We start from the raw sequence: 24,637 nt of genomic DNA on the forward strand, positions 1-24,637 counted from the left end.
AGGCCGTTAAAGACAATAAAATACTGGAATCCGAAATTTAACAGCATTAGCCTCGCTATTAATTAAAATGTTAATACCGTAATTACGTGATCCTATAAGACACGTAATCCTAAAAGAAAACTTTGCATTATTAAAATGAATATTAAATTTACCTTAGGTTCTCTTATTTGCCCATGGTTTACAAAACAAGTGTCATCGGCTAAATAGACATTAACTTCAGCTAGACCATAAAGACAGATCGAATTTTCGGTCAGGGGGCAGTACAGCAATTCATGGGTGTGCATTCTTCACTATAAGTGACGGGTCCGCTGGCACTAAAGAGCCTGGTTCCGTAAAAGCCAACCCTTTTCTAGACCACCAGACAGAGTCAAACTCATCCCCACTCATCCAGCTCAGCCCTTCCGAGGTGGGCCGTCAAAAGCCTCCATCGCCAGCCCATCATCACTCAGAGGAGGTCCGGTCAAGTCTATATCTCGAGCAACACTGCCGTAGCTACCCTGCATATAGGCACCATAGGGGTCAACACAGCCACTATATAACGCGTTAGTAAATACTAGTATTATCTTTTGCATAACTAAAGTGCTGTTATGCTAAAGAATATAGGTGAGGAGTAGGCGATTAAACGGAAGACAAACTAGTTCCAAGAAGCGTGCTCCACAGGCTTGTCCACCACAACACACTTGCAATGATCCTTGCACCTAGGGGCCGTGTTTGGTTAGCTCTCATTTGAAAACAGGTGGCAGTGGGTGCAGACTAACCACTTCACATTTCCCTTGGCCGAGGACTGGCCCTTTGGCTTCCACTCCTTCGGAACTTCCATTTTTTGTTTCTTCTTGCCTACAAGCTCTGCAGTCAGCTATCAAGGTACTATGCCATGAAGAGGCGACAATAGTTGCGCATGGGAGTTCATTACCGTCGGAGTTGCACTCCCACCAGTCTCTGCAGAACTTGTTGGAAAGGACCTTCCCCTGTTTGAATCCGGGTGGCGGCTCTGTCGTATCTGGGTCCGAGTCGCACTGGATCTCGTATTCAATGAGCATGCCTTCAAGACCCCGAGGGACGACGCTCTGACGTCCTGTCAGTCCCTTGTCCGAGGTGTGGTCGCCGTTGTAGTCCATATCGGTGTTGCCAATGTGGCCACCAGCCATTTGGCGTGGAACGGCAGCCATGGACGGAACAAGAAGGCCCAGCAGGACCACCAGGATGATATGAAGAGGGTCCATTCTATTTCTGTCAGCTCAAACTCGTCCATGTTGGGTTGGACATGGGTAAAAGATCGGCCAGAATATTGGCCACTGCGTCTGGATGGCTCATATGTCTCAACTTACTTCAGAGAGTGGACACCAAGCAGTGGCAGATTGCGCTTGTTGTGTTAGGCTTGATCAAGTTGACTCTGATTGTGTGCAGTTGTGTGTGAGCGTGGGTGGGTAGGATTAATGGAAAGGGAGAGGTTGGAGTTGCTCTCTGACCGTTTAAGTATTTTTTTCTTCGTAATACCTATCACTATTCACTATAGACTGTAACCCTTAAATTCCATGTCCACATGTTCACTAGCATGGCTGTCATTAACAACTTTATTTACAGGAGCAATGCTGCATTGACAATACCCTTCTATATCTCTACTCATGCTGCAGTCGATCCATCTGCCGGCCATCTGCTGATGACCGACAATCGAGCTATGAGGGGTGACATTAAACCATGTTAATCTGTTGTGGCCATAATGTCTTCAGACCTTCCTTTCCCGAACGACATCGTCGTCAGCGGCCAGCATTTCCGCGACTGCCAGGATTTCCTCATTGACCTTGACAACGACGATGGCATCAAGAATCTGACCACAAATTTGTTGAAAATCTGCCTATTTCAAAATCAGGGGCCACAGCTGAGCAACTCTCTTCTAGAAAATATCCACAAGAGCATCCTCACTATCCAACTCCCTTAACAACGCTGACTCTAACGCTATCACTTTTCCACTGATTGTCTAAATATCCATACATTGACACTATTCGAAACAACTGCTTGATTGATAAATTCGTCTTGAGCTATTATTTGCTCATGTTCCTGTTCAGCATTGTCATGGTCCTCCTATTTGTTCACCTGCACTGTGGTCTTGGGAGTATTGATGCGCCTAATAATGCCCCTATTTACATTATTGCCAACATTCTACTTTTTGATTCTGGTTAAAACACTAGTTGCCGTTGTGGAAGCAGAAAAACCAACGTATTGACATCCTGCCCGATCTGTGGGACTCGATATATTCGTCCTAATGTTAGTCCACCTATATTGCAGACAAGGAAGGGTGGCTGATTAGATTAGATGGATAAGATAAGGTCACAGGCCATCTGCCTGTAGTCAAAAGGCGTTGTAAGCGCCATATTGCCGCAGCTTGGATCCTTCTAATGCACACTTTCAGAAACACACAACAATTCTGACCCTCCGTACCTATTACCGAATACTTGGGCATCTCTTCGAGCCACAGGCCGGCAAGGCATGTGTAGCCTGTAACCTGACGATAGCGAGCAGCGCGCCCAGCCAGTGCAGGGAAGCGGTCCTTCTCAGATGTGATCTGTCGCCTTGAGTATTCTACTATAATGGATTCCCAAGATATGCTTCTTCCGAATTCCTTTGGATCTCGTACGAGACGGGCTTTTTCCATCTGCCTGCGAATCAACTCATTAGCGTACCCATTAGAACAATCCCATAGTGTTATATTATCAATATGTAACACCCTTGGTGAGAGCATCCATTCCTGAAAGGTCCATCCTCGGCCCCACCAGTTGTTTCTTATATTGCTGTGATTGTAGCAAAATGCGGACCAGTCATTTTCCAAAACCCAGGGATCCTTATTTTGATGCCAGAAACTTGGAGTAAAACAAAAGCTGCTTTTCTCTCTTGATTCCTCATCTTGATATGTGACTGCGCAGAATTGACTCTTGCCCTGGAAGCCCCTATGTCGTTTTTCTAGGAAGCTCTGTGACGATTGGTTGCAGATGGGGACTGATAGTGTTAACGCTGACCTGCTATAGATATCACACATTCTTAATGCCTCCATTGACCAATCCTCCTTATCATCTTGTATGATGCATAGCCTATCAACCCAGAGGAATCGAAAACCAAGTGTAGAACACAGATGAATAGCATCAACTACTGTGTTTGGTAGATCTTGGAAGGCTATTCCCTGCTGCTGCCTTGATAGGTTGGCATGAGTCGTTTGGCCGATCTGTGAGTTTGAGGTACCCCAGCAGTAAGATAGGCAGGCATATTCACCATACACCTGCCTAGATGGCTTGATAAGATGCATGCCATGTTTCTCATTCTTCAAATCCAACAGTTCGAGTACTTTGCTTGGTAGGGGTTGATGGCGGGTGTTTTTACAGCAGGATTCATGTTCTCTTTCACATGTGTTCATCCACCGACGTATGAGACCAATGTGAGGTCGCGACAGGAGATCCCGGGAAGGCCGGTGTCGCATTTCGGGGTCGAGAGGATCATCTGCGATGTGTCAATAATATCTCAAGTAAATCGTCGCCGCCTTCCCCTTCTCACTTGGAACTTGCACATGCAGGGAATGTCGAAGTAGTCCAAGCAAGTACTCAACGGAGGAGTGGATAGAACGTATGCTTTACCAGCGAGTTCTTGATGTGTGCCCCGCCGCGGACCAGTCTTGTCCTTGCAAAAGAGTTGTATGGCAACTCTTCCATGCCCAGCAATTGGAGAGTCATTTAGTCGTTGAAAGCTCTTTGGCTTGGCCAATGCTGCAAGATGTGTGGCCATTGAGGCGTCGTCGTTGAACTGCACAACATGAGCTGTTGCATTTGCTTGCATGGTGGCAGTCCCCGAGGCCGGTGAAAAAGCAGAGGCGACTTCGGGAAAACGAGCCTCGTTAGAGCTCCTCAAGCTATCGAGGAGCACTTTGCACATGCAGCAACCTGCTGTTGCAGAATTGAGAAGAGAACCAAGGTTGGGATGGTGCATATATATATAAGCATAGGGTCCGCTAGGCGTTATGTGGTTGTATTCCTCGTGCGTTTCCACTACAACACCGCGCGGATTCTTCAAGTCACCAAAGCCTCGACAAAGTTGGCAGACTAATGAACCGACTAATTAAGACCTTGAATGGCCGACGGCATCCATGGTGCTACTCAATTGACCTCGCGTGACGGTCTGTGTCTTCTGATAGGGTGCGAAGCCGTCTATCCCGGAGAGAAGGTCGGAGCATGCAATTGACGAATGGTCCGTTTTGTGGGACCAAGCGCTGCGGCAACTTGATAGCCAATGCTGACGAGTGAAAGTTCTAGTTGGAGAGAGTAAACAGTACACAGGCAAATGCTTCAGGTAGGGCAGGCGAATCGATTTGTATGTGAGGGAATCGTTGAGGCTCGCAGTGAAGCCAAGCGTGTGTTGTTGTAGTGAAAAGAATGTGACCAGACAAGCGGCGGTTAACGAGAGGGTTTTCTACCGGTTAAAATCGAGTGCGCCGTGACTGGTCCCAAGGCAGCAAACAACGCGCCAACACCCCAAGGCCAGTCACACAGCAACCAATCACCGGATAGTGGTCACCGTCCTTCTCCACCGGACGTATGACAGTGATGAGTTCCTGCAGGGGCCCACTGAGAGCTGTTCGTCTTGACCAATGAACAGGCATAAAGGCCCAGCTCGTCACTGCGGCATTGCTTCCCTAGCCAGGAGATGCGGTACGCACGACTGCCTGATTATTCAATTACTGTCCTGGAGCTACCAACGGCCGTGTAAACATTGATAAAAAGCGCCAATACTATGCCAACTCTGCCCGTCCGCCCACATACCCCGGTGGCTTGCTGCCCGGCACTTCAGCCGCCTCGGGGTCGCCAGCCACCTGGAACCGTTGCATATAAGGCTCCGACCCATCCGAGAGCTGGTATGCCTTCCCATCACTGTCATGGCTGGCCCCTCCCTTCTGATTCCCTTGGGCCACGGAACCACACTGGCCCCCTCTGCGCCGCCGCAGGATAAAGAATATCACCGCACCGACAAGAGCGACGCCGGCAACGCCCCCGACCACACCTCCTGCGATAGCACCCGTGTTGCTCGAAGCCGTTCCCGACCCAGATGCTGTCCCGGAGCCGGAGCCTCCCGAGGATGACGATGACGAGCCAGAGACAGCAGTTGCGGATGTGGTGAAATTCTCGACCGAGAAGACGGCCCGCAGCGAGTCGCCCATGGAGCTGGAGACGCGGTCGCGGGTATTGTAGTACGTGCTCAGCGCTTCGGCGTAGTCGTACGTCGTCCTGTTGGACTCGAAAGAGTCGGCGAACGACATGCTAGAGAGGTCGAAGACGCCCAGGCCCTGCGGGAATGTGTCCTCGGTGTGGAACACGCCGCGGTACTGGTTCGAAGCGTCGTGCTGCAACGTGTCCAGCCCGCCGACGGTGAGGACCTGTCCACCGCCGACATGCTCGCACGTCAGGCCGTGGCGGGGGCTCGCTGCCTCGTAGTCGGCCTTGAACCAGTTGAAGGAGGGCAGCGAGAGTACGTAGGCGGCGTCGAAGGAGATCGAGTACTCGCCCAGGGTGTTGTTCCAGCCGGCATACACAAGGATCTCGTAGGTGCGGTTCGACGAGGCCGCGCCGGCCATGCAGTACTGCATTCGGAAGGGCGGGACGTTGCCGGTGGTGACCTGGTCGTACCATGTCCCCGAGGCGATATCCAGCACCTGCACCGTGTCGAAGGCCTGCCAGTTGCTGGCCCACTCGCCCGAGCTTTTCACGTACCCGTGGTTGCCCCCTGCGCTGACCAGTATCCCCGCCGACCCAAAGTTGGGAACGTACTGCATCGACCCCATCTGCAGAAAGCCATCGGTGGAGACGGATACGGTGGTGTTTTCCACGGTCTGGGTGCTGAAGTTGTACGAGAGTAGCCCGCTGACGGGGACGTGATACTTGCCGAAGACGTCCAAGCCGCCGAGGACGAAGGCGGTGCCGTTCCCACTCGCTACAGGAGCCCCGAACGGCCGCTTGCCCGTCGTGAAAAAGGAGTCGGTGGTGTCGTTGAGGTTAGTCCAGGTCCCGTCGGTGTCATCGGAGCCGGGCTTGAAAGACCACAGCCCCTGCGGTTGCTCTGCCCCGTCGCCAAGAGTAGAGCTGGACCCAGCGAAGCCGGTGTAGAGCGTGCCGGCGTCTTCATCGACCCACAAACCCCCTTGGACCAGATTGGGGACCTCCGAAGGCTTCTCGATTGACGCCACGGTCACCGAGCTGGGGGAGAAATCCGTGGCGATATCGATGTAGAGGAGTGAATCGGAGTACTCATACTCGACCCCTCCGGTCTCGGAGCTGTTTGAGTAGGAGACCTCACCGCCGTCAATATATACTTTTCCATTCAGCACGGCGGCTGGGAAGAATACCGATCCGATTAGCACATCTGTTCCAGACCTGGTGGCACCACGATTTCATACTCACACGAGTGGAACCCCCTTCTGAAAAAGACACGCCCCGACACAGCGCCATCGACCTGTCTGGGAATGAGAGGCTCATCCGTCCTCTTGGTAGCGGAGGCACAAAGGGCGCCGCATAGCAGAAGCAGCCGCTTCATCTCGTCTTCATTTGTCTCGCGGATGAATGGTCCGGTAAGGGAACGGAAGAAAACTGGACGTGTTTGAGAATCAGGCGGTAGGCGCCATGATAAAAGGAAGACCCAAGCCGTGGCACAGCTCTAAGCCTTATGGAAATGTTATCTCTGACTTACAAACCTCCTCTGCCTGCATAACTTAGCGCAGACTCCCCACGTAATTTAAGTAGGGAGTCTGCCAAAACTTATGTAATTATAGCTAGGGAGGAAGGAACATTACATAAGCAGCAAAGGTTTATAACCAAATTATAATCGCAATTATAACCAAGATATTATAATCATTTATAGAAATTAAGAATTACCTATATTGCTATAAAACTACGTTACCATTAAACATTAATACATACTTTAAAATCTATAAAATCAAGCAATCATTTTAATATTATTTTTACTATATCCTAACTTCTATATTATTAATAATAATAGCTAATTTATGCCCAATGCATGCAAATTCCTAGCCTTATATAAACTCTTAAGCAGCCCATTAACACCTAGCAACCCCTTTTATATTTAACTACTTATATATTAATATATTAAACTTATCTCTTCTTTTATTAAATATATTACTTCCTATAAACTTAATTTAAGCAATATAATATAATTATAAAAGTTTTTAAGCTAATATAAATAATATTATAAAATTAAATTCCAAGTTAAAAGCTATTTATAAAGAAAGTTTATTTAAAAGCTCTTTTTATAATAATCAAAGTCTTAATAATAAAAAGGGTATAAAGATATTACTAAAAAACATTATTTTTAAAACTTTAGCATTATAAAAAAAGCTTTATAAAAATATAAATAAGGATATAAAAAATAATAAATCTTATAATTTATAGGTATTTCTTATTAAATAATTAAAGAATTCGCGCTATATATTTATAATAAAGAATGCTTTAAAATACTTTGCTATTTATGCAATGCTTAAGTTATCTAAAGTTATAATATATAATTTAAATAAAGAAAAAAAAGATATTTCTTTAATTATATCTTTATAAAAAGAAATAGCTAGCCTTATAAATAAAGAATTATTCTTAATCTTTAGCTTATTTAAGAAAGAAAATAAGCTCCTAAATATATTAAGCGGCCTAAAAGTAACTTTAAACTCTATTACTAAAATTAATTATATTTAATGCAATATTAACTATATATAAACCGTCATAAAGCAAAAGGCATTAAACTTACTTCTTCTTCTCTCCCAACTTCTCCAAAACCAATGCATAAGCCATAAAAAGATACTTAATCTATCTCTTAATAAGGGGAAGAAAACATATATTTACTTCTTATTATTATATCTTATACATAGCTTTGCATATAAACAAACCTCTTTTCTTTAAAAGCTTCTTAAGTTATACCTCCTTTCCAACAATATATATATTTATATAATTAATATACTTATTAATAAGTTTATATATAAAGTTTATATACTTAAGGTTATAGCTAATAAATATAAATATAAGCATTTATTCCTTATATAATATGCTTAAGATATTATATTATTAGCTTAACTAAGAAATAAAATAAATATATTTTTAATTAAGCGCAAACTCCCTACCTTAATTAAGTAAAAAGTTTATACTTAAAATAGGCACCTTTCCCTTATAAAATATATTTAAAACACTGCATTATTAGCTTAACTTTAAAATAAGAATTATATATTCCTTCCTAAGTGCAAACTCCCTACCTTAATTAAGTAGGAAATCTATACTTTAAATAATTAATAAATTTATATCCTAAAACTAATATTTATAAATATAAGCATTTATTTATTATATTAAACCTTAAACTATTTATTAAATTATATGCAAAAAACTATTATTTAAAATCTTTAATAATATGCATATAATTTAAGGATAGTAATTTAATATAATAACTTTAACTTCTTAAGCAAAATTTAAAACTACATTAATAAAAAGCAAAACTAGTTTATAAATCTTATAATTATAATATACTTTAAAGTACTTAATTAAAAAGGCAAACATATTTAGCAAATAAACTTTAACCTAAAGCAGCAATTTACTATATAAATAATTTAAAAATACCTTCTCCTATAATAAAATAATCTTAATAAAGCATTTAAGTAGCTTCTCTTACACTATATATATTAGCTATTTACTCATAATAGCAAAAACCCAAATCCATTACTACCTAACATTAACTATATTAAGATAAGGTTTTTTAAAACCCCTTTCCTTTAAGCTAATGCTATATATAAGGATGAGGGCAAAATATTTAGCATTTATAATATATATAATAAGCTCTTTAAAAAGCGCTTATACCTAAATAAAGACTTTTACAAAATATATATTATCCCAATATATAATAACTACAAAATAACCAACTATATTTAACACATTAAGTACAATTAATGAAAATCTTAAGATACTTATAAGATTTAAAGGTAAATAAAAGCTTTCTTAGCTAACTTTTATATTAAGTTAAATTACATTAAGCTCCTCTTTTACAACTATTATAATACTAAAAACCTAAAAACAAAGTCCTTTATTACCATTCTCCATAATATATTATTACTTATATAAATTAAATCTATTAATAAAAAGAACATTAAATATCATAAAGTTATGCCATTATTTTATTACAATCTTAATACCCAAATTATTACCTTTATAATTAATGCTTTAATTCAATGCAAACTATTAATTATTAAAGCTAGCAAAGCTAATACTTAATAGTTTTATAATATAATAAAGTAAATCTTTAATAAGATGCTTAATAATATCTTAAATAACATTCATTAATTAATTTTTAGCTATAAGGGCTAAATAAATAAATATAGGAATAAGAAAGCAATTAATATTAAGTTTTAAAATCAATATTAATATATAATAAGCATTAAGATACTACTTATTTTTAATAAGGCTATCTAATATAATAATTATGATCTTATCCATAATGTTATTATGCAGCTCCTAGCCTTTTTTTAAAACGGGAAGTTATATAATTATAAACCTAAGATACTTAATATAGCCTAAATTTTAACTAAGGAGGTAACCTTTAACAAAAAAGTTTATAATAACATTCTTAAGGCTAAGCTTATTAAGTATACTATTATTAAATATAGCTTTAAGCCTATTAACCAAGCTAATAAATATATTAATAATTCCTATGCTATAAACATTAAACATAACAAGAACTTAATGCATAATATTTAATTTATATTTACTTAGCTTACCTAATATAACTTATAAACATTAACTATATGCAAAACTATTAAGAAATCCTTCAATACTTATATAAAGAGAATCCATATATTTAAAAACCCTAAGAATAACATTCTTTAATTTAGCTAAAAGTTATATATTAATGGCATTATAAAATAATAACTAAGGTAGCAAGGCTTTAACTTCCCTAATCTTATAATAAAAGGATAAAATATCTTAATTAAAAAGCTAAATGTATAAAACTAAACATTCCTAAAGCCTAAGGAAGGTATTATTTAAAAGATAATTCCTATAATTAAAAAAGAAAATCTTAATAATAAAAACTTTCTATTTATCTTTAATAATAATAATTATTTATATTATATAAGAGCTAATAATATATAAAATATTAATCTTATTAATTTAATATAAAAAAATTAATAGCTTAAATAATATAATAATAAAATCATTAATTATTTTTTTTAACAAGGAGTTTGCTAACTTATATATAATTTAAAAACCTCACTTAATTAAGCGCAAACTCCCTACCTTAATTAAGTAGGGAGTTTATACTTAATTAAATAAGGTTTTCAACTTAATACATGCCAAGATACACAAAGTTATAACTATTATAAATGCAGAATAACGCAAAAAGTTACTAACTTTACAACATTATAACTTTATTAAAAAAAAATACTAAACATAATACAATTTTTACTCTTAAATAAGCTAATCACGATAATTCCAATAATATATTTAGCTTCTTAATTAAATGCTAAGTTAAAACTATAGCAATTAATTTATAATATAATTATTTAATAGCAGCCATTATAAAGATTAAGACTTATTCCTAAAGAAGAAATACTAACTTAAGCACCTTATAAAGCATTCCCCTCCTTATAAGAATAAGGACTATTAAACAAAGAACCATGAGAATAAAATGCAAAACTATAAAACCAAGATATAGAATTATAAAAATGAAAAGATAAAGAATAATAAGAAAAAGGATTATAAAAAAGGGAAAATAAGTATGCATACTTAAAACATTAGCGCTCCTTATTATTATTTTAAAATACTTTAAGAAGGGAAAGGATTATAAAAAAGGGGAAATAAATATATATATATAAAAAAAAGGTATATAAAAGTATTAAAAATAATTACCTAAACCAAAGGTTAAACCCAAAACCCCCTATATTTAAACTTTATTATATATATATCCTTATAAATATATAATAAACTAAAGGTTAAATTATATAAAATATATTACTATTATATTATTTAGGCATTTATTATAAAAGGGAAAAAGCAACTTATTTATATAAAAAAAGCTATTTTAAGCAGCTTAGCTACCTATTAAAACTTATAAACTCGCTACTTAAATTCCAAAATTAATAAACTCCTTATTTAATTTAAGTAAAAGTTTGCAAATCTTAGCAAACTAAAGCACTAATTTGCAAAATTTACTCTTTAATAGCCTTTAGCAATCTTTATATATAAAGACAAAGTAAATATATTGCAAAGCTATAAGCATTAGCAAACTCCCTACTTAAGTTAAGTAAAAAGTTTGCCAACCCTTATATACCTAAATATAAATTCTCATTACCAACTCCTTATAATAACTTTAAGCAGTCTTTATATACTTAGCAAGCCAGATATTATAATAATTATGCTTACTTAAATAAGCACTACATCCCACTTAAGCAAACTAATTAATATCCTTAACTATAAAAAGTAAATATAAAGAAAACAAAAAACAAAATGCCAATTATAAATATTATCTACATATTTATGCAATAATACAGCCCCCTAGGTCCCCTCCTATATACTTTATATAGCATTAAGTTAAGGCAATTTACCCTTTTTATCCTATATTTATTAATAAAGCTTACTCTTATAAGCCTCCTTTTATTTTATAACTTTTTATAAATAGCAATAAATTAGCGTAATAGCCAACTTATTAAGCTCCACCATCTTCTTAAGACTTAGAAAATAATCCTTTAACCATTCTTAGCTTTAAGGCGCCAAAGTGCTTTTAACTTTATTAATATCCATAACCTTTATATTTAAATTAATAAATAGTTCTTAATTACCAACTAAAATAAATGCTTAAGCTAAACTTAAAAAAAAATGCAATAAGCGCAAGTCTTCATTAAATATAATACTAAAGCCTATATTATAATTATCCTTCTTTTCCTCCTCCTTTTTATTTCCCTTAATATTATATACTTAATGCCTATAAATAAAAGGCTAAGCAAGCTAAATAAATTAAAATGCTAACATATTAATAGCTAACTATAATATAATTTAACAATCTTTAGCCCAATTATTATATATGCAATTTAAATAAGCACTTCTTAAAATTAAAGGTATAAAACTAATATTAAGAGCCCTTATGCAACCTTACTACAAGCCATGCTATTAACAATACTTATTATAAGCAGGGCTAAACAAGTTAATAACCTAATAAAAAACTATAATTAAGTTTTTATTAATAAGAAATATATTAAAGGCAAAGCTTAATGCAAAGGCTGCATTATTTATATAGCAATAATTATTATTAATAAGCTTATTAATTACCGGCAAATCTAACAACTTCTTAATAAGCTAATTATTTAGCCTTATTATTAAATAACACGCAGCCATTGCAAAAACATTTACCTTAATATAATTCCACATAAGCACTAAAAAAAACTATTAAAAATACTTAATTAAGAAAATAAAATTAACATTATACGCATCTTTAAGCCAATCAGCAATTCCCTATTTATTAAATGCCTATTTAATACATGTTAATGTAATTATAGGGGTAAAACATATCTAAGCCGCCACCACCTACGCTACCACCTCCTTCACTACCTCCTCCACTAACTACTCTAAAATTATAAAACATTATTATATAAATAATTAATTTAATAATTAAATAAATGCATATTATTAAGGGATTTATAATAAATTAACTATTGCTATTATTATTACTATTATTACTATTATTATTATTATTATTGCTGCTAAGAAAGGATTAATAAATATTAAATATAAGGGCAATGCATTTTAAGCTATAAATATAAGGCAATATAAGCTTCCTATTAAAATATAATAAAAAGTCCGCCAACCTTAACCAAGTTAACCTAATTATAATTTTACATATTATTATTCTATTTATAAACTTATATTTAATTGCTTTATAGCTTTAATATCTTTTAATACCTCTTTAGCTAAACGCTTATTATATTTAATAATAATAAAAATATTTACCCTTTCTTAAACTACTAAGATAAAGTTCTTTAGCAAGCTAAATAAAATATTACCCTTTTAATTAAGAAATTCCTATATATATAAAGCAAAAATCTTCTTTAAAAGCTGCTTAAAACTACTTACTTAAAGAGTAACCTTCCTAAGCTAATCTTTCCTTATTTAAGCCTTATAATAAAGATAGCTAATAGCTTATTATATTATATCTTTTATAAATATCTTACTGCTAACTAGGCCTTAATAGCATACCTTTAGCATTAAATTCTAAGCTTTAATAAAGCACTATAAAAATAAGATCTTAAGAGCTATATATTAAATAAAGTTAGTATATAGCTTTATACTCCTGTTAATTTAGCTAAAGTTAATTATTAAAAGCTTAAATATTAAGCTATTTTCCTTATAAGCTTAGTTATTGCAATAAATAAATATATTTATAAGCTGCTTATACTTTAATATAAAATTATTTAGCTCCTAAAGGAAACCTATAATATACTTTTAAAAGTAGGGAGAGTTTAAAAACGCCTTATACTTAAAATCTAGCATATCTTATATCTTTATTTTAAACTAAAACCATTTTATTAATTTTAAATCCTAAAGATCTTAAGATATAATACTAAAAGCTTAGCTACTTATTAGCTTAGCTATAAAATTAATTATAATATTAAAATTATAGCTTGCTTAAAACTTAGCACTTATAATACTCCTTATATTACTTTTATTGCTATCTTTATTAATAATGCTATTTATTGCTAACATTACCTTATAAAAATAACTAAGTTAAATAAGTTAATATGTTTATTTATAATAAAGAGCATTAAATAATTAAGTTTATTAAGTTTAGCATAGTTATATCTTCTTTATATTTAAGTAATTAAATTAATAAATAAGGATAAATATAATAAACTATTCTTAAGATTATTGCTTTTTTATGCTATATTTATTACATTGCTAAAAGTTAAATATATTAAATTGCTATGGTAAGTTAAATTATATAATAATAGTAATATTATTAATATTAAGGCTAACGTTAAAAGATATAATTAAAATCATTACTTAATATTTAGAGTTTAGCTTTTTAAACTCTTTAAATATATAATTTTAATTTAGCTTGTAAATATTTATATTAAAGCATCTTAAAAAGTTTAGTGCTTATTAAAGGTTAAAGCTATAGTATTCCTAAAGATATTTAGCAAGTAATTTATAAGCTTATAGCAATTTATTCTTATTATTGATATATATTAAACTCTTTATAATAGTAATTAGGTTAAGAGGATTTGCGCCATTTAATAAGAAGTATAAATATTAAAAGTCTTTTATATATTTATAAATAAGAGGCTAAATAATTATTAAAAGTTTAAAATGGTTAACTAATATCTAAATTATCTCTATATTATTAATATTTAAGCTTATATGCTTAAGAATATAATCTTAATTTATATAATTAAAAGTAGCTGTATAAGTAAATAATGGTATTTAGCAAGGCATTAACTTTTTAACTTAATAAATAAGAAAGAAGTTAATTTAAAAGCTCTTCCTTTATATAGCAATTATATATACTTTATTAATAATAATTATGCCTACTTAATTATTAAATATTAAATTGCAAAGGAGCCTTTTAAAGCATTAATTTTATCCCTGCTTTAAACTTATAATAATATATATAAAATTACCCTTTTTAATTTATTTTTAAATTTAAGGGTTTTATAATTATATTAATACTATATTCTTTAGCAAACTCCCTACTTAAATTTAATAAAGAGTTTATCTTAATTAGCATTATATTACTAAACTTACCTATATATAAAAGTTAATATTAACCTAAATAAAATATGCATATTATATATTCTTTATAATATCTTTAACTTACTCCTTCTTAAGCTTTATTAAAGGTATAAAGCAAATAGTAATTTTATTTTAAAGTATAATAAATATATATTGCAAAGCATTTTTTTTATACTTAATAGCTATAATAAGCATAACATTTTAGCCTTTAAATAAAGTTATAATAGCTTTTATTTATCCTTTATAGGCTAAAAAGTATTTAATTATACTTTTAATTATATTTATAGCATTAATAAGCAAGATTTTAATTAATAATCTTTAATTATTTAGCAAATTAATCTTTAAGTAAATGCTTATCTTTATTAATAATAATGCCTTATAAAAATAAGTTAGCATTTATATAAGTTTTAATAATTAATTAAAAGTTTTTTATAAAAATTTTATACTTTTAGCTATTATTATTAATAATTAAGATATAAGTAATTAATAGTAAATAGGGCGCTCCTTAATATAGTTTCTTAATTAAGTATATTAAACTTTATAAATTTTACTTTAAAAAAAATAAAAACTATATTTTTAAAATCCTTATTTAAAACTATAACTTAAATAATAATTTTTAAAAATATAAATATAAAGTTTTATAATAATATTATAAAGTATTTTTAATATATCTTTTATGCTCTTATATAAAGTAATACTTAAATTTAACTTTTTTTATATTTTAATTTTAAATATCTTTTATATGCATTTAAAACCAACTTAATAATTAATTCCGCCATAGCTTTATAATAAGGCGCAGCCTCCCTACCCAAAATAAGTAGGGAGGCTGCGCCAATTCATGCATATCCTCTGCTTAGTATTATATGCTATAATAATTAATTCTCTAACGCAAACTCCCCACCCATTCTGCGCCTCTATATTACAGCCAGGCCGCAGGCCTAGTTACGCATATAAAAAGACATCTAACTTTTAAGATAAATGGAAATGCTAAGATGCTTTCTTGGTCCTGCCTGTCGCAATAAAAGAGGCGCGTGGCTACTGTAGCTGGTCCAGCTTGTCCCCACCACAAAGGTCCCATGGCGGGCCCTCTCTCGACACCGTCATAGACCGTTGGTCGTCGTGGTTCAGGCAGTTAGGCGATTGGCAAATGGAGGAGCAGTAGGATTCTGCCCCTTGCAGTCGTTCATCTCGGTCCCACAATCGGGGTGTACACTCTGCCGGCATCTACCTTGCTAGCTCGGTTTCCGAATCCACTCTGCTCCGGTTAGGCTCGAGTGGATCGGTTGCCTATCTGCTCTTCGGTAATACGCTCCTTTGCTCGGAAATAGGGATCAAGTATTGTAGTTGAAAATCACAGCTATAACTTAACAATCACTACATATGCGGACCCGCTGATACGTTCAGTGAGCGCTGGTCAAATGAGTGAGTCCAAGCTAACCATTCTAGTCATATCTTACATCGTACATGGCCTGTTTTAACAGGCAGCCAGGATTTCTAGCCATATACGCATACTCAGTTTCATTTTGGCAGCAGCCCTAGGAGTGGAACAATAGTGGGTTCAAGATGCGTGCAAAGAGCACTTTTCACAGTCTCCTCCTCCTTGTTACTGCCGATGGGGCAATAGTCTATGTTTCTGAGACATGGCAGCCTGCCGATGGGGCCGTTGGGGCCGTTGGGGCTGTTGTGGCTTTTGGTGCCGTCTTGGCCGTCTTCGCGGTCATGGCCGTTGGGGCCATCTTCGATATCTTTGCCGTCGGTGGGCTCCTTGAGCTCCCTTCGGCCGTGAACTCAAACGCGTTGCCATGGTCCCTGCTGCGGCCGCTCTTGTTATGAGGTATGGGGCTGGCAGCCACTCGTTGGCTGCGATGAGGTAAGCCGCCGTGTAGCTGCGGGCTGCCAGCTACTGTCTCATGGGCTGCAACGAGATAGTCAGCACCGCCGTCTGTAAGAATGAACAGTTTCAGGTGACTATAACCTACATTGATTGGACCAATATGTGCTGTTCTGTGGATGTGAGTTTAGGTTATGTACGGATATGTAGCTTTGCCAACTTGCCAATAATGCTGAGGGATACTGCAGCCTCTCCATTCAATCAATAATTCACCTTGCAGTTATCCACGAACACTCTGCTCTTTATTGGCATGAGCCGTATCTACAGTATGATATGATCTATGATACGTAATTTCTCATCTGGGAGGGGCAATGTTTCACGGCAGCTGCATCAACTCTACACATTGCCAAAAACGCTCAATTCATTGGTTCTGTTTTGGTTTTATTTCTTTTTTTCCCTCACCAGATTCAGACCATCCACCACCAGGAAAATCCAGTACCCACATCTTAACCCTCAATCCTTTCGCTCAGGTTTTGTTCACTCTTCCTGTTCTTTATAGCGTCGTAGCGAGTAGTCTGAGACCGTCTTGTCCTTGAGTGGTATCACCTCCCAATCCGGCTTTGCGGATGGACTGGTACTGTTAATCAGCAGTTTTCTGGATATAGGCAAGGACTCAGTGGCACTCACTCTGTCTCCTTATTCTTTGCGATTAAGTGGACCTTGTAGGTATAGAAATCGGTGTTGGGGACCCGAGCATGGCTCATCACCATACCCTTCCACTCGACTTTGTCTGTGTCCGTAAAGATGATCTGGTCATGCTTTCGGAAGGCGGCTCTCATCATATTGCTCATTTTGTCGTTTGTGCTTCTTGGCTGGGTTTATGGTGCTGATATTGTCACACTTTAGTGGCTTTGGTGTTTCTTCTTTGTTAATAATTGATTATTGGTTATGCTTCCTGAAGATGACTTTGGTATGGTCTGTCAGAAAAATAAAGATGCTGAAAGGTAAGAGGCATGGCCTTTTTATACGATTTGTGGAAACAGTGACATGACAGCGGTCAGGAGAGATAGCCTTGTGAAGAAGAGTCTCTGACTCAGGAGTCAGGAGAGTGTTTTGGTTACACACAATTAACAGTATGTCAGACTCTGTGAGCAGCCCAGCGCCAGAATCATTCACGTAAGTGACCGTAATACCCAACTCAACATCCGTCACGTATCCATGATGCTGGTGACAGCGGGTTAACTCTGACGTACTTAATGAACTGGAAGTGTCTGTGACTAACTTTTTCATTGATATGCAGTCTGAAGAACAGAATACATGGGTGCCCGTTATTGAGGCTCTAGGAAAGATGAAACAGCCCTTTGTATAAGATTTTCAAAACAGTCACGCTATCGATTCCTGAGGAGATGCTCTTGTGATGTGGTGTCTCTAAGTGAGAGGCATGATTTCCACCCACAAACTATTGCATGTCAGACTTCGTCCCAACTGCAGTTGCATCACCATTCGCATAATTACTCTTAAGCGGCAAGATCCAGCCCAAGAGGTGTTATGTTAAAGTATGCGTGAAAACCAGTTAACTTACCCACTACTGTTGTTTCCCAGTTTCTTGCTGTTGATGATGACTCGGTCTCTGGGGCTCCAGTCTAAAGAAGAAGATACCAGGGCACCTATAAGGTCACACTGGTGACACCTCTGCAATCCAGCGGAATGAGGGGTGTTGCGTGTCTGGCTGGGTACATGTCATGAATCATATCAAAGTGTTACAACAGTACAATCTTAGGTATATTACTTAACTAGAAAAACTAGCTATAGTTAGGGACACTGTAGTTAGCTACAGCCCTAATCTGAGGTTTCGGAGTACGGTGAAAAACTGGATGCCGGCTAAAAGAACTGGAAAGCCCCTTCGTTAAAGCGCGAAGTAAAAATAACTGACACCCCGTTTTTCTTTAGGTATACTTAAGAACACTGTCTAGTAGTATGTGTCCCCGAAACACAAGCCCATGCAGGAAAATTAGAGTTTCAGCTGATTCACAAGTACCCGGTGTTGTCAGATGACTGGCCTAAATCACTGCGCCATTACTTTGATCGAAGTGCTTGAGACTTTAGGACATCATGAAGAAAATCTATTTGGGACTGATATCGTCTGTGGCGATGACCAAGGCTATTGTATCCTGAAGTAAATTTTGAGGATTTTGTTAAGGCACTGCGGAAACCTGCTAGTGATGGATCAAGACGTTGTGTCCAAGGTTTCCAGGGACATAGCTTTGCCGTTGGAACTGATCTGTTGTGCCTGACACGTGAGATTTTTCAATAGATGGAGAGGATATGTCCGATAAGCTTCATCTCGGTTAGGCTGATGTTAAGGGAATTTTGTATGAGTGTTTGCAATTTATTATATTCTTATTCGCATATCTGCCTACAAACGCCACTCTAATCCTTGATATGTTACTTAAAACTTTACCAGCTACGCATTTCGAGTTGTAGATGCTATGAGCCAGACCTGTGTACACTTGTTCTAGCTCTCGAGATGGCATCCTTTACAGCCCCGGTGTTGTTTTCACCTTGTGTGTGTTTAGGATTCACATATGTGGTCCAACTCATTTGGTCAGGCAGTCTACAAATTAGACTTCCACGGAACTTGTTACAGCGTGATATCTAATGGTAGCTAGTGATAATAGGAGCCAAGACTGATAAGTCGGTTCCCTGAAACGGGCTCGGCCCAGGCGTTTCGAACACAAAGACAGACAGCTCAGCCTTCACTCCTTGACTCCCGGCAAGCTCTCCTCTACAGCCTCGACTTTCATCGTCTCCTCACCACGGCGAACCTTTTCGACATCGGGCACTGTGGAGTGTTTCTCGCCCTCAAAGATTGCATCGATCTCTTCCAGAGTCTTGCCTTTCGTCTCGATCCAGAAGATAGCCTAAGGATGTGTGAGTACATATGAGATTAACTGGTATTTACACTCCACTCACGATGAGTATCACTATGACAATATCCCATGAAGCGTTAACCATGTACATCTTCCAGCCGATGTTGGCGAGGCCAATAGGCATGATGAAGACGAAGATGAGCCTGCAGGTGATCAGCAAGAACACATAGCATATGAACATGTATGGAAACTCACGCAAGCACATTCAGCATCAGATAGGAGAAAGCAACGCCATTCGCCCGAATAGAATAATTCATAACCTCAGGCGGATACAGATAGAGCAGCGGCGTCCACGCGATGGAGTAGAAGCCCTGGAAGAGGAACATGACGGCGACGTCACCATAGACGAGGCTCGAAGATGCCCCGTCCGGGTTGTCGGCGTACTTCTTCGACAGGCCACCGATTATGAGTAGGCAAGTGACTAGTAGGCACTGGGATAGGATGGCTGTTGGTTTCCGGCCCCACGTCGCGGCGAGGTGCGTCCCGGCTAGGCAGCACGCTAGACACCAAACATTGAGGACGACGTTCTGAGGTGGTCAGTGATGGGGAGTCATAGATCCGGGCGAGATTTACTCACTGCCTTGAGCTGGTCGTTGGTGTCTGTGATACCAGCCGTGTCCAGCTCCGGACCTAGGTAGTAAGACGCGATGATGTTCCCGGCGATGCAGGAGAACGGCCCGGGGCTCATCCCGATGAGGAGCCGCTTCCGAGCCACGGGTGTCTTCACAATTTCCATGGGGCTCAAACCTCTGCCTTCCTTCTTTTCCCACGCCAGAGTATCGATGATCTCCTTGTACACTGCAAGGGCAACCGGGTCATTTGGGTCCCCGTCAGCATTAGTCTGGGCAACCACCGTGCGAGATGCCTCGTAAAGTCCCTGGTAAGCAAGCCATCGAGGCGACTCGGGGATGAAAGGCAGGACGATGATGCACATGATGGAGAAGATAGCCTGGAACAGCGACGGCGCCCTCCACGCCCAGGTGGACTGCCACTGGCCCGTACCGAGCGTGATACCGGCAGCGATGAGCGCACCGACGTAGTAAAAGTCGTTGAGCAGTCCGACACCCCAGGCCCTCCACCTGCTTGGGAAGGTCTCGGAGAGGTACACGCCCGCGGCGACACCGGAGACGCCAGTCCCAAACCCCAGGATGATCCTCCCGACGACGAACATGGCGATGTTCTGGGCGGCGGTCTGGAGAATTATTCCAATGATAGTCACGAGCGATCCCCAGAAAATAGTCGGGCGGCGCCCGAGGCGGTCAGAGGTCACACCAGCCACGAGGGGCCCGAAAAAGCCGCCGATGAATACGGAAGCAGTGTTAAGCCCCGTGGTGGCAGCATTGAGTCGGAAGTAATCTGTATGAGGGCAGGATGTTGAGCCCATTGAGCATGGAGCCGTCATATCCGCCAGTCTGGGGGTGTCAGTGGTCATGGTATGGGAGGGTGAGTGAGCATGAGGGGAAAAAAAAGACACACTCACAGATGACTGCACGACGGAGCAGAGGATTAGCAGGACGGAAAGGGTGACGGTTGATTGAGGTACCCACGCAGGTAGCCATGTACCTGTTGGCGACTTGAGAAGCATCTTGACAGCTCCTCTTGAGGCTTGATGCGTGAAGGATAAGCTTGGGTGAGGGAAAATCCATCCAACAACCTGTGTCCCACCAAGGAGTTGACCTTTGTGTCGGGCAGGAAAACTGTTGGAAAACCGCTTTCATCGCCCCTGCCATCATCCAATGCTTGGCCGATCTCAAGCTTTCGGATGGTTCATCTCTGCCGGATCAAGCTTTTGGGGTTGATAACGGGCCTCCCGGCTGACAGGCCAGTCGGAGAGGGCCCCCTGCCTATCTCGGTCGACCTTGCGTGGACCACTCACGGCTAACGAGACCAAAACTTAGCGCCGTATCTTCTCCGATCTCATATAACGCGGGAGGTTGTCCCGGGAGGCAATACCCAGCTAGGCGCGGGGCGGGGTGGGTTGGGTATAAGCCATGGTGACAACGTTACAGTCCCCGCCAAAACGACCTTCCTAATCTTGCCCCTTCCCCGCCGTCTCTTTCTTCAGGGATGCCATGTCCCTCTGCATCTTAACATCACGTGTTTTCCATTCACCACCATGGCCTACTTGTGCAGTGAGGTTGAACCACACACCACGTCGGGGTTGATAGCCAAACCGATCATGCCAATCCCAAATAATTTGCAGACCACTTAGTGTAACAGTCACCACGGCTGCTTTAGACGATTTGGTATCCCCGCAGGTACATCTACACAAATCCCAATTTCATGACATTACATCCCAATCCCGATTGACTAACAATGTGTCACAACCTCCATATCTTGATTTCACGATACGCGCAAATTTTAACATTGGAATGGGCTGCAAAGTGCCAACTCGACCCTGGCAGTGGTTCTTTCTATCTTTCTTTCTTTTCTTGCCGGTGTTCCGGTCCTTTTTTTTTTTTTGCCCCCTTTTTGGTGCTGGGAAGAGATTGCTTGAACCAACAGTCAGGTGGGATTACGTGGAGGTACCCAAGGCAACATTGCAGAACGGAATAAATCAAGGGACTTTCTCCTGCTGTTCTATCCTGTCTGCTCGCACAGTTCTCCCCAACCTTCCTCTGCCACAACCATTCTCACTCGGCACCCACTCAACATAGTCCACTTCTGCACTGCCGCGGTGGCATCCTTCATGTGCATGCAGAAGCTCACTCTCGAATAACACTGTACCGTCTGGAATCTAAGATTCACATCAAAGGACGATATGCCCCTCATTGAAGCTGACGGTGGGTGATGCTGAAGGCCACCAGCAGGGCTCCACCAAACGAGATGAATACGTTGTTCCGATGGTAGTCACCTAAGAATCCATAGCCAGACGTTTGCATCCTATAGACTAAGCTTTAAAGCAGAAAGAAGACAAACCTTCTCCGGTAAGGGAGTGAGCCAGCACGACAAGTGTGCTCAGAGGAAGCCTCATGAAGCTGTATATCTTGGCCCTCGAGCCATCCTGGACAATTTTGCTCTTGAGGAAATTCATGCTGGGGAAGTACATGCCCACGCACAGCTCAACCAGGCAGAATGCCCAGAAGACTAAGTACTCATGAGATGGTACGATTACGGCCGACAGCAGCGAGGCGCTGGCAAACGTGATGGCGGCGTTAAGGATGAAGGACGCGCTGGCGACATTGTGTGAGGTCGTGGCCGTGGTGAACAGCACCGACCCTGCCATCATGCAGCACATGAAGCAGGCGAAGATGAGGCCGAGTGGGGGATCCTCGGTGATGCCGGAGGCGTTGCGGGCACTGACGAGAGCTGCAGACCAGAAGAAGACGAAGAGGTACATCGTGGACTCAAATAGAGAGGAGGCCGTCGTGAGGGCAAAGATGCGCTTGTCTAGTGTTGCAGTCTGTCAGTCACTTTTGCTCAGCACTCCATGTGGCATTGCTGCTACAAACCTCTCCACGTTTTTTGATCGCCGTGGCTGTCACGGCAAGGAAAGACGTCCTGGACACGTCGCTTGGCGGGCTGCCATATTTTCACACTGGACTGTTTCAGCAGATTCATCGGGGCGGGAGTAAAGATCGTTTGACTTACCCACGTCGAACTGATACACGTAGCAGTGCCGACAAGCACCAGAACAGCCAACAATAACGGTGACACTTTTGTTCCGGTAAATGAAACCAGGATGTCCCCGAAAATTCCAGTTGTGGTAGCCACGATGGAGTTGAGAGACATCATCCATCCGTACAGAGTCCCCAGCGACAGGTGCTCTGCCTCGAGGCCACGCTTGTGATATTCTGTGATCATCCACGCGTCGAAAACACTGTACAGTAGCGTGGTGCTCACCCCGCCGCAGAACTTGCCACCAAAGAGTACGTAGAGGTTGTCCGACAACATGGACAGGCAGCACATCGTACATGTGAGGCAATATATCAGGCAGGCCTTCTTCCTGCCGAACTTGTCGGCCAGCTGTCCCACAAAGGCGTCGCTGAGGGCCGCGGAGATAAAGCCAGTCACATAGAGGGCGGCAATGTAAGTCTCTTCGAGCTTCTTGTCGTACTTGTAGACACCGTACAAGTGTGGGCCCTTGGATGTGACGACCACTGTCAGACCCAAAAACACAGAAGCAGTGGGAACGATCCTCAGTACTTACGAGGATCCGGTTGAGAATGAAGTCTGCTTACCTGTAACCAATCGGCGGCAAAAGCTAGCAAATGTCCAGCAAGATACTGCTTCACGAAATCAGCTACTCCAGTGTCCGCTTCCGCAACGAAGTCTTTGGGTTCTTCATCTTCGTCCTCCTGTAGGTACACATTCAAGCTCTGTGTGGGTTTGCTGCTTCTACGCTGTCGATAGAACAGCAACCCATTCACCACAACGAGGACACCTAAGTTGGTTTGGTAGAATGTCATGTTAGGAAGATTATCCCACAAGCCGATATGACAAGGGAAATGGGAATTGGGTTGGAATAGTGTGTGATGAACCCTTGAATGAGTACTTCCACGGCCAGTGTGCGAGGGAGCCACGACGTCTGGAGCTCTGGGAATGATCTCAGCTTCGCGACGCTGAGAAATCTACATGTCTCATGGGAGACGCAGTCAAGCCCCACTCGTGAGACCATACCTTGCGGTTTTCCATCATCTCACTGGTCTTGGCCATGTTGGATGCTGCCATGTAGCCTTTCGCATCCCTTGTCATCGTGCACAAAGGCGCGCAGGAGGAGCGAAATGCGATGGTTGCCGAGTATACCGCCATTGTAGGCGACATGTTTAAGACATATGTTCGACATCGGATAAATCAAGCATTGCGTCCATGTTCCAACACCCCTGACTCTGCTGTGTGGCGTTCAGACCTAGTTTATTGTTTTCCGCATCTAGTGATTTGCGGAATTAAAACCGCAGAGAGGTACAAGCGTTACTATCTGAGTGAGACATACCAAGTAAAGTGACTGCAGCAATGAGATTGATGGCTGAGACTGTCGGTATCCCAGACATGCTTGGCGTAGTAGAAAGGGACAGTGAACCCGAGCTGGCCGCTTTGCGCGCTTTGACAGACCGTGGCGTGATAGAGCTGTGCGTTTAGGT

The 24,637-nt window shown here is 39.8% G+C and overlaps 6 protein-coding genes across 6 annotated transcripts; 1 reads left to right on the top strand and 5 right to left on the bottom strand.

Moving 5' to 3' along the window:
• Positions 1–392: 392 nt before the first annotated feature.
• INS49_014057 (uncharacterized protein) lies at positions 393–1,223 on the bottom strand (the record flags this gene model as incomplete). The annotated part of the gene is made up of 4 exons (XM_043174748.1): positions 393–531; positions 636–698; positions 759–837; positions 914–1,223. The coding sequence occupies 4 exons, from the start codon at positions 1,221–1,223 to the stop codon at positions 393–395; spliced, it is 591 nt and encodes a 196-aa protein (XP_043021693.1).
• A 3,490-nt stretch (positions 1,224–4,713) lies between these two features.
• INS49_014058 (uncharacterized protein) lies at positions 4,714–6,567 on the bottom strand (the record flags this gene model as incomplete). The annotated part of the gene is made up of 3 exons (XM_043174749.1): positions 4,714–4,720; positions 4,803–6,366; positions 6,435–6,567. The coding sequence occupies 3 exons, from the start codon at positions 6,565–6,567 to the stop codon at positions 4,714–4,716; spliced, it is 1,704 nt and encodes a 567-aa protein (XP_043021694.1).
• Positions 6,568–16,358: 9,791 nt separating this feature from the next.
• On the top strand, positions 16,359–16,628 carry INS49_014059 (uncharacterized protein; the record flags this gene model as incomplete). The annotated part of the gene is made up of 2 exons (XM_043174750.1): positions 16,359–16,362; positions 16,420–16,628. 2 exons carry the CDS (start codon positions 16,359–16,361, stop codon positions 16,626–16,628), a joined length of 213 nt encoding a protein of 70 aa, XP_043021695.1.
• A 535-nt stretch (positions 16,629–17,163) lies between these two features.
• On the bottom strand, positions 17,164–17,477 carry INS49_014060 (uncharacterized protein; the record flags this gene model as incomplete). The annotated part of the gene is made up of 2 exons (XM_043174751.1): positions 17,164–17,257; positions 17,314–17,477. The coding sequence occupies 2 exons, from the start codon at positions 17,475–17,477 to the stop codon at positions 17,164–17,166; spliced, it is 258 nt and encodes an 85-aa protein (XP_043021696.1).
• A 1,905-nt stretch (positions 17,478–19,382) lies between these two features.
• INS49_014061 (uncharacterized protein) lies at positions 19,383–21,141 on the bottom strand (the record flags this gene model as incomplete). The annotated part of the gene is made up of 6 exons (XM_043174752.1): positions 19,383–19,547; positions 19,600–19,699; positions 19,752–20,083; positions 20,134–20,912; positions 21,037–21,042; positions 21,120–21,141. The coding sequence occupies 6 exons, from the start codon at positions 21,139–21,141 to the stop codon at positions 19,383–19,385; spliced, it is 1,404 nt and encodes a 467-aa protein (XP_043021697.1).
• Positions 21,142–22,324: 1,183 nt separating this feature from the next.
• Positions 22,325–24,308, bottom strand: INS49_014062 (uncharacterized protein; the record flags this gene model as incomplete). Its single annotated transcript, XM_043174753.1, has 6 exons — positions 22,325–22,410; positions 22,476–22,946; positions 23,009–23,099; positions 23,148–23,639; positions 23,738–23,899; positions 24,177–24,308. The coding sequence occupies 6 exons, from the start codon at positions 24,306–24,308 to the stop codon at positions 22,325–22,327; spliced, it is 1,434 nt and encodes a 477-aa protein (XP_043021698.1).
• Positions 24,309–24,637: the final 329 nt, after the last annotated feature.

Source organism: Diaporthe citri, assembly GCF_014595645.1.
Source record: "Diaporthe citri strain NFHF-8-4 chromosome Unknown scaffold_7, whole genome shotgun sequence".
NCBI lineage: Eukaryota > Fungi > Ascomycota > Sordariomycetes > Diaporthales > Diaporthaceae > Diaporthe > Diaporthe citri.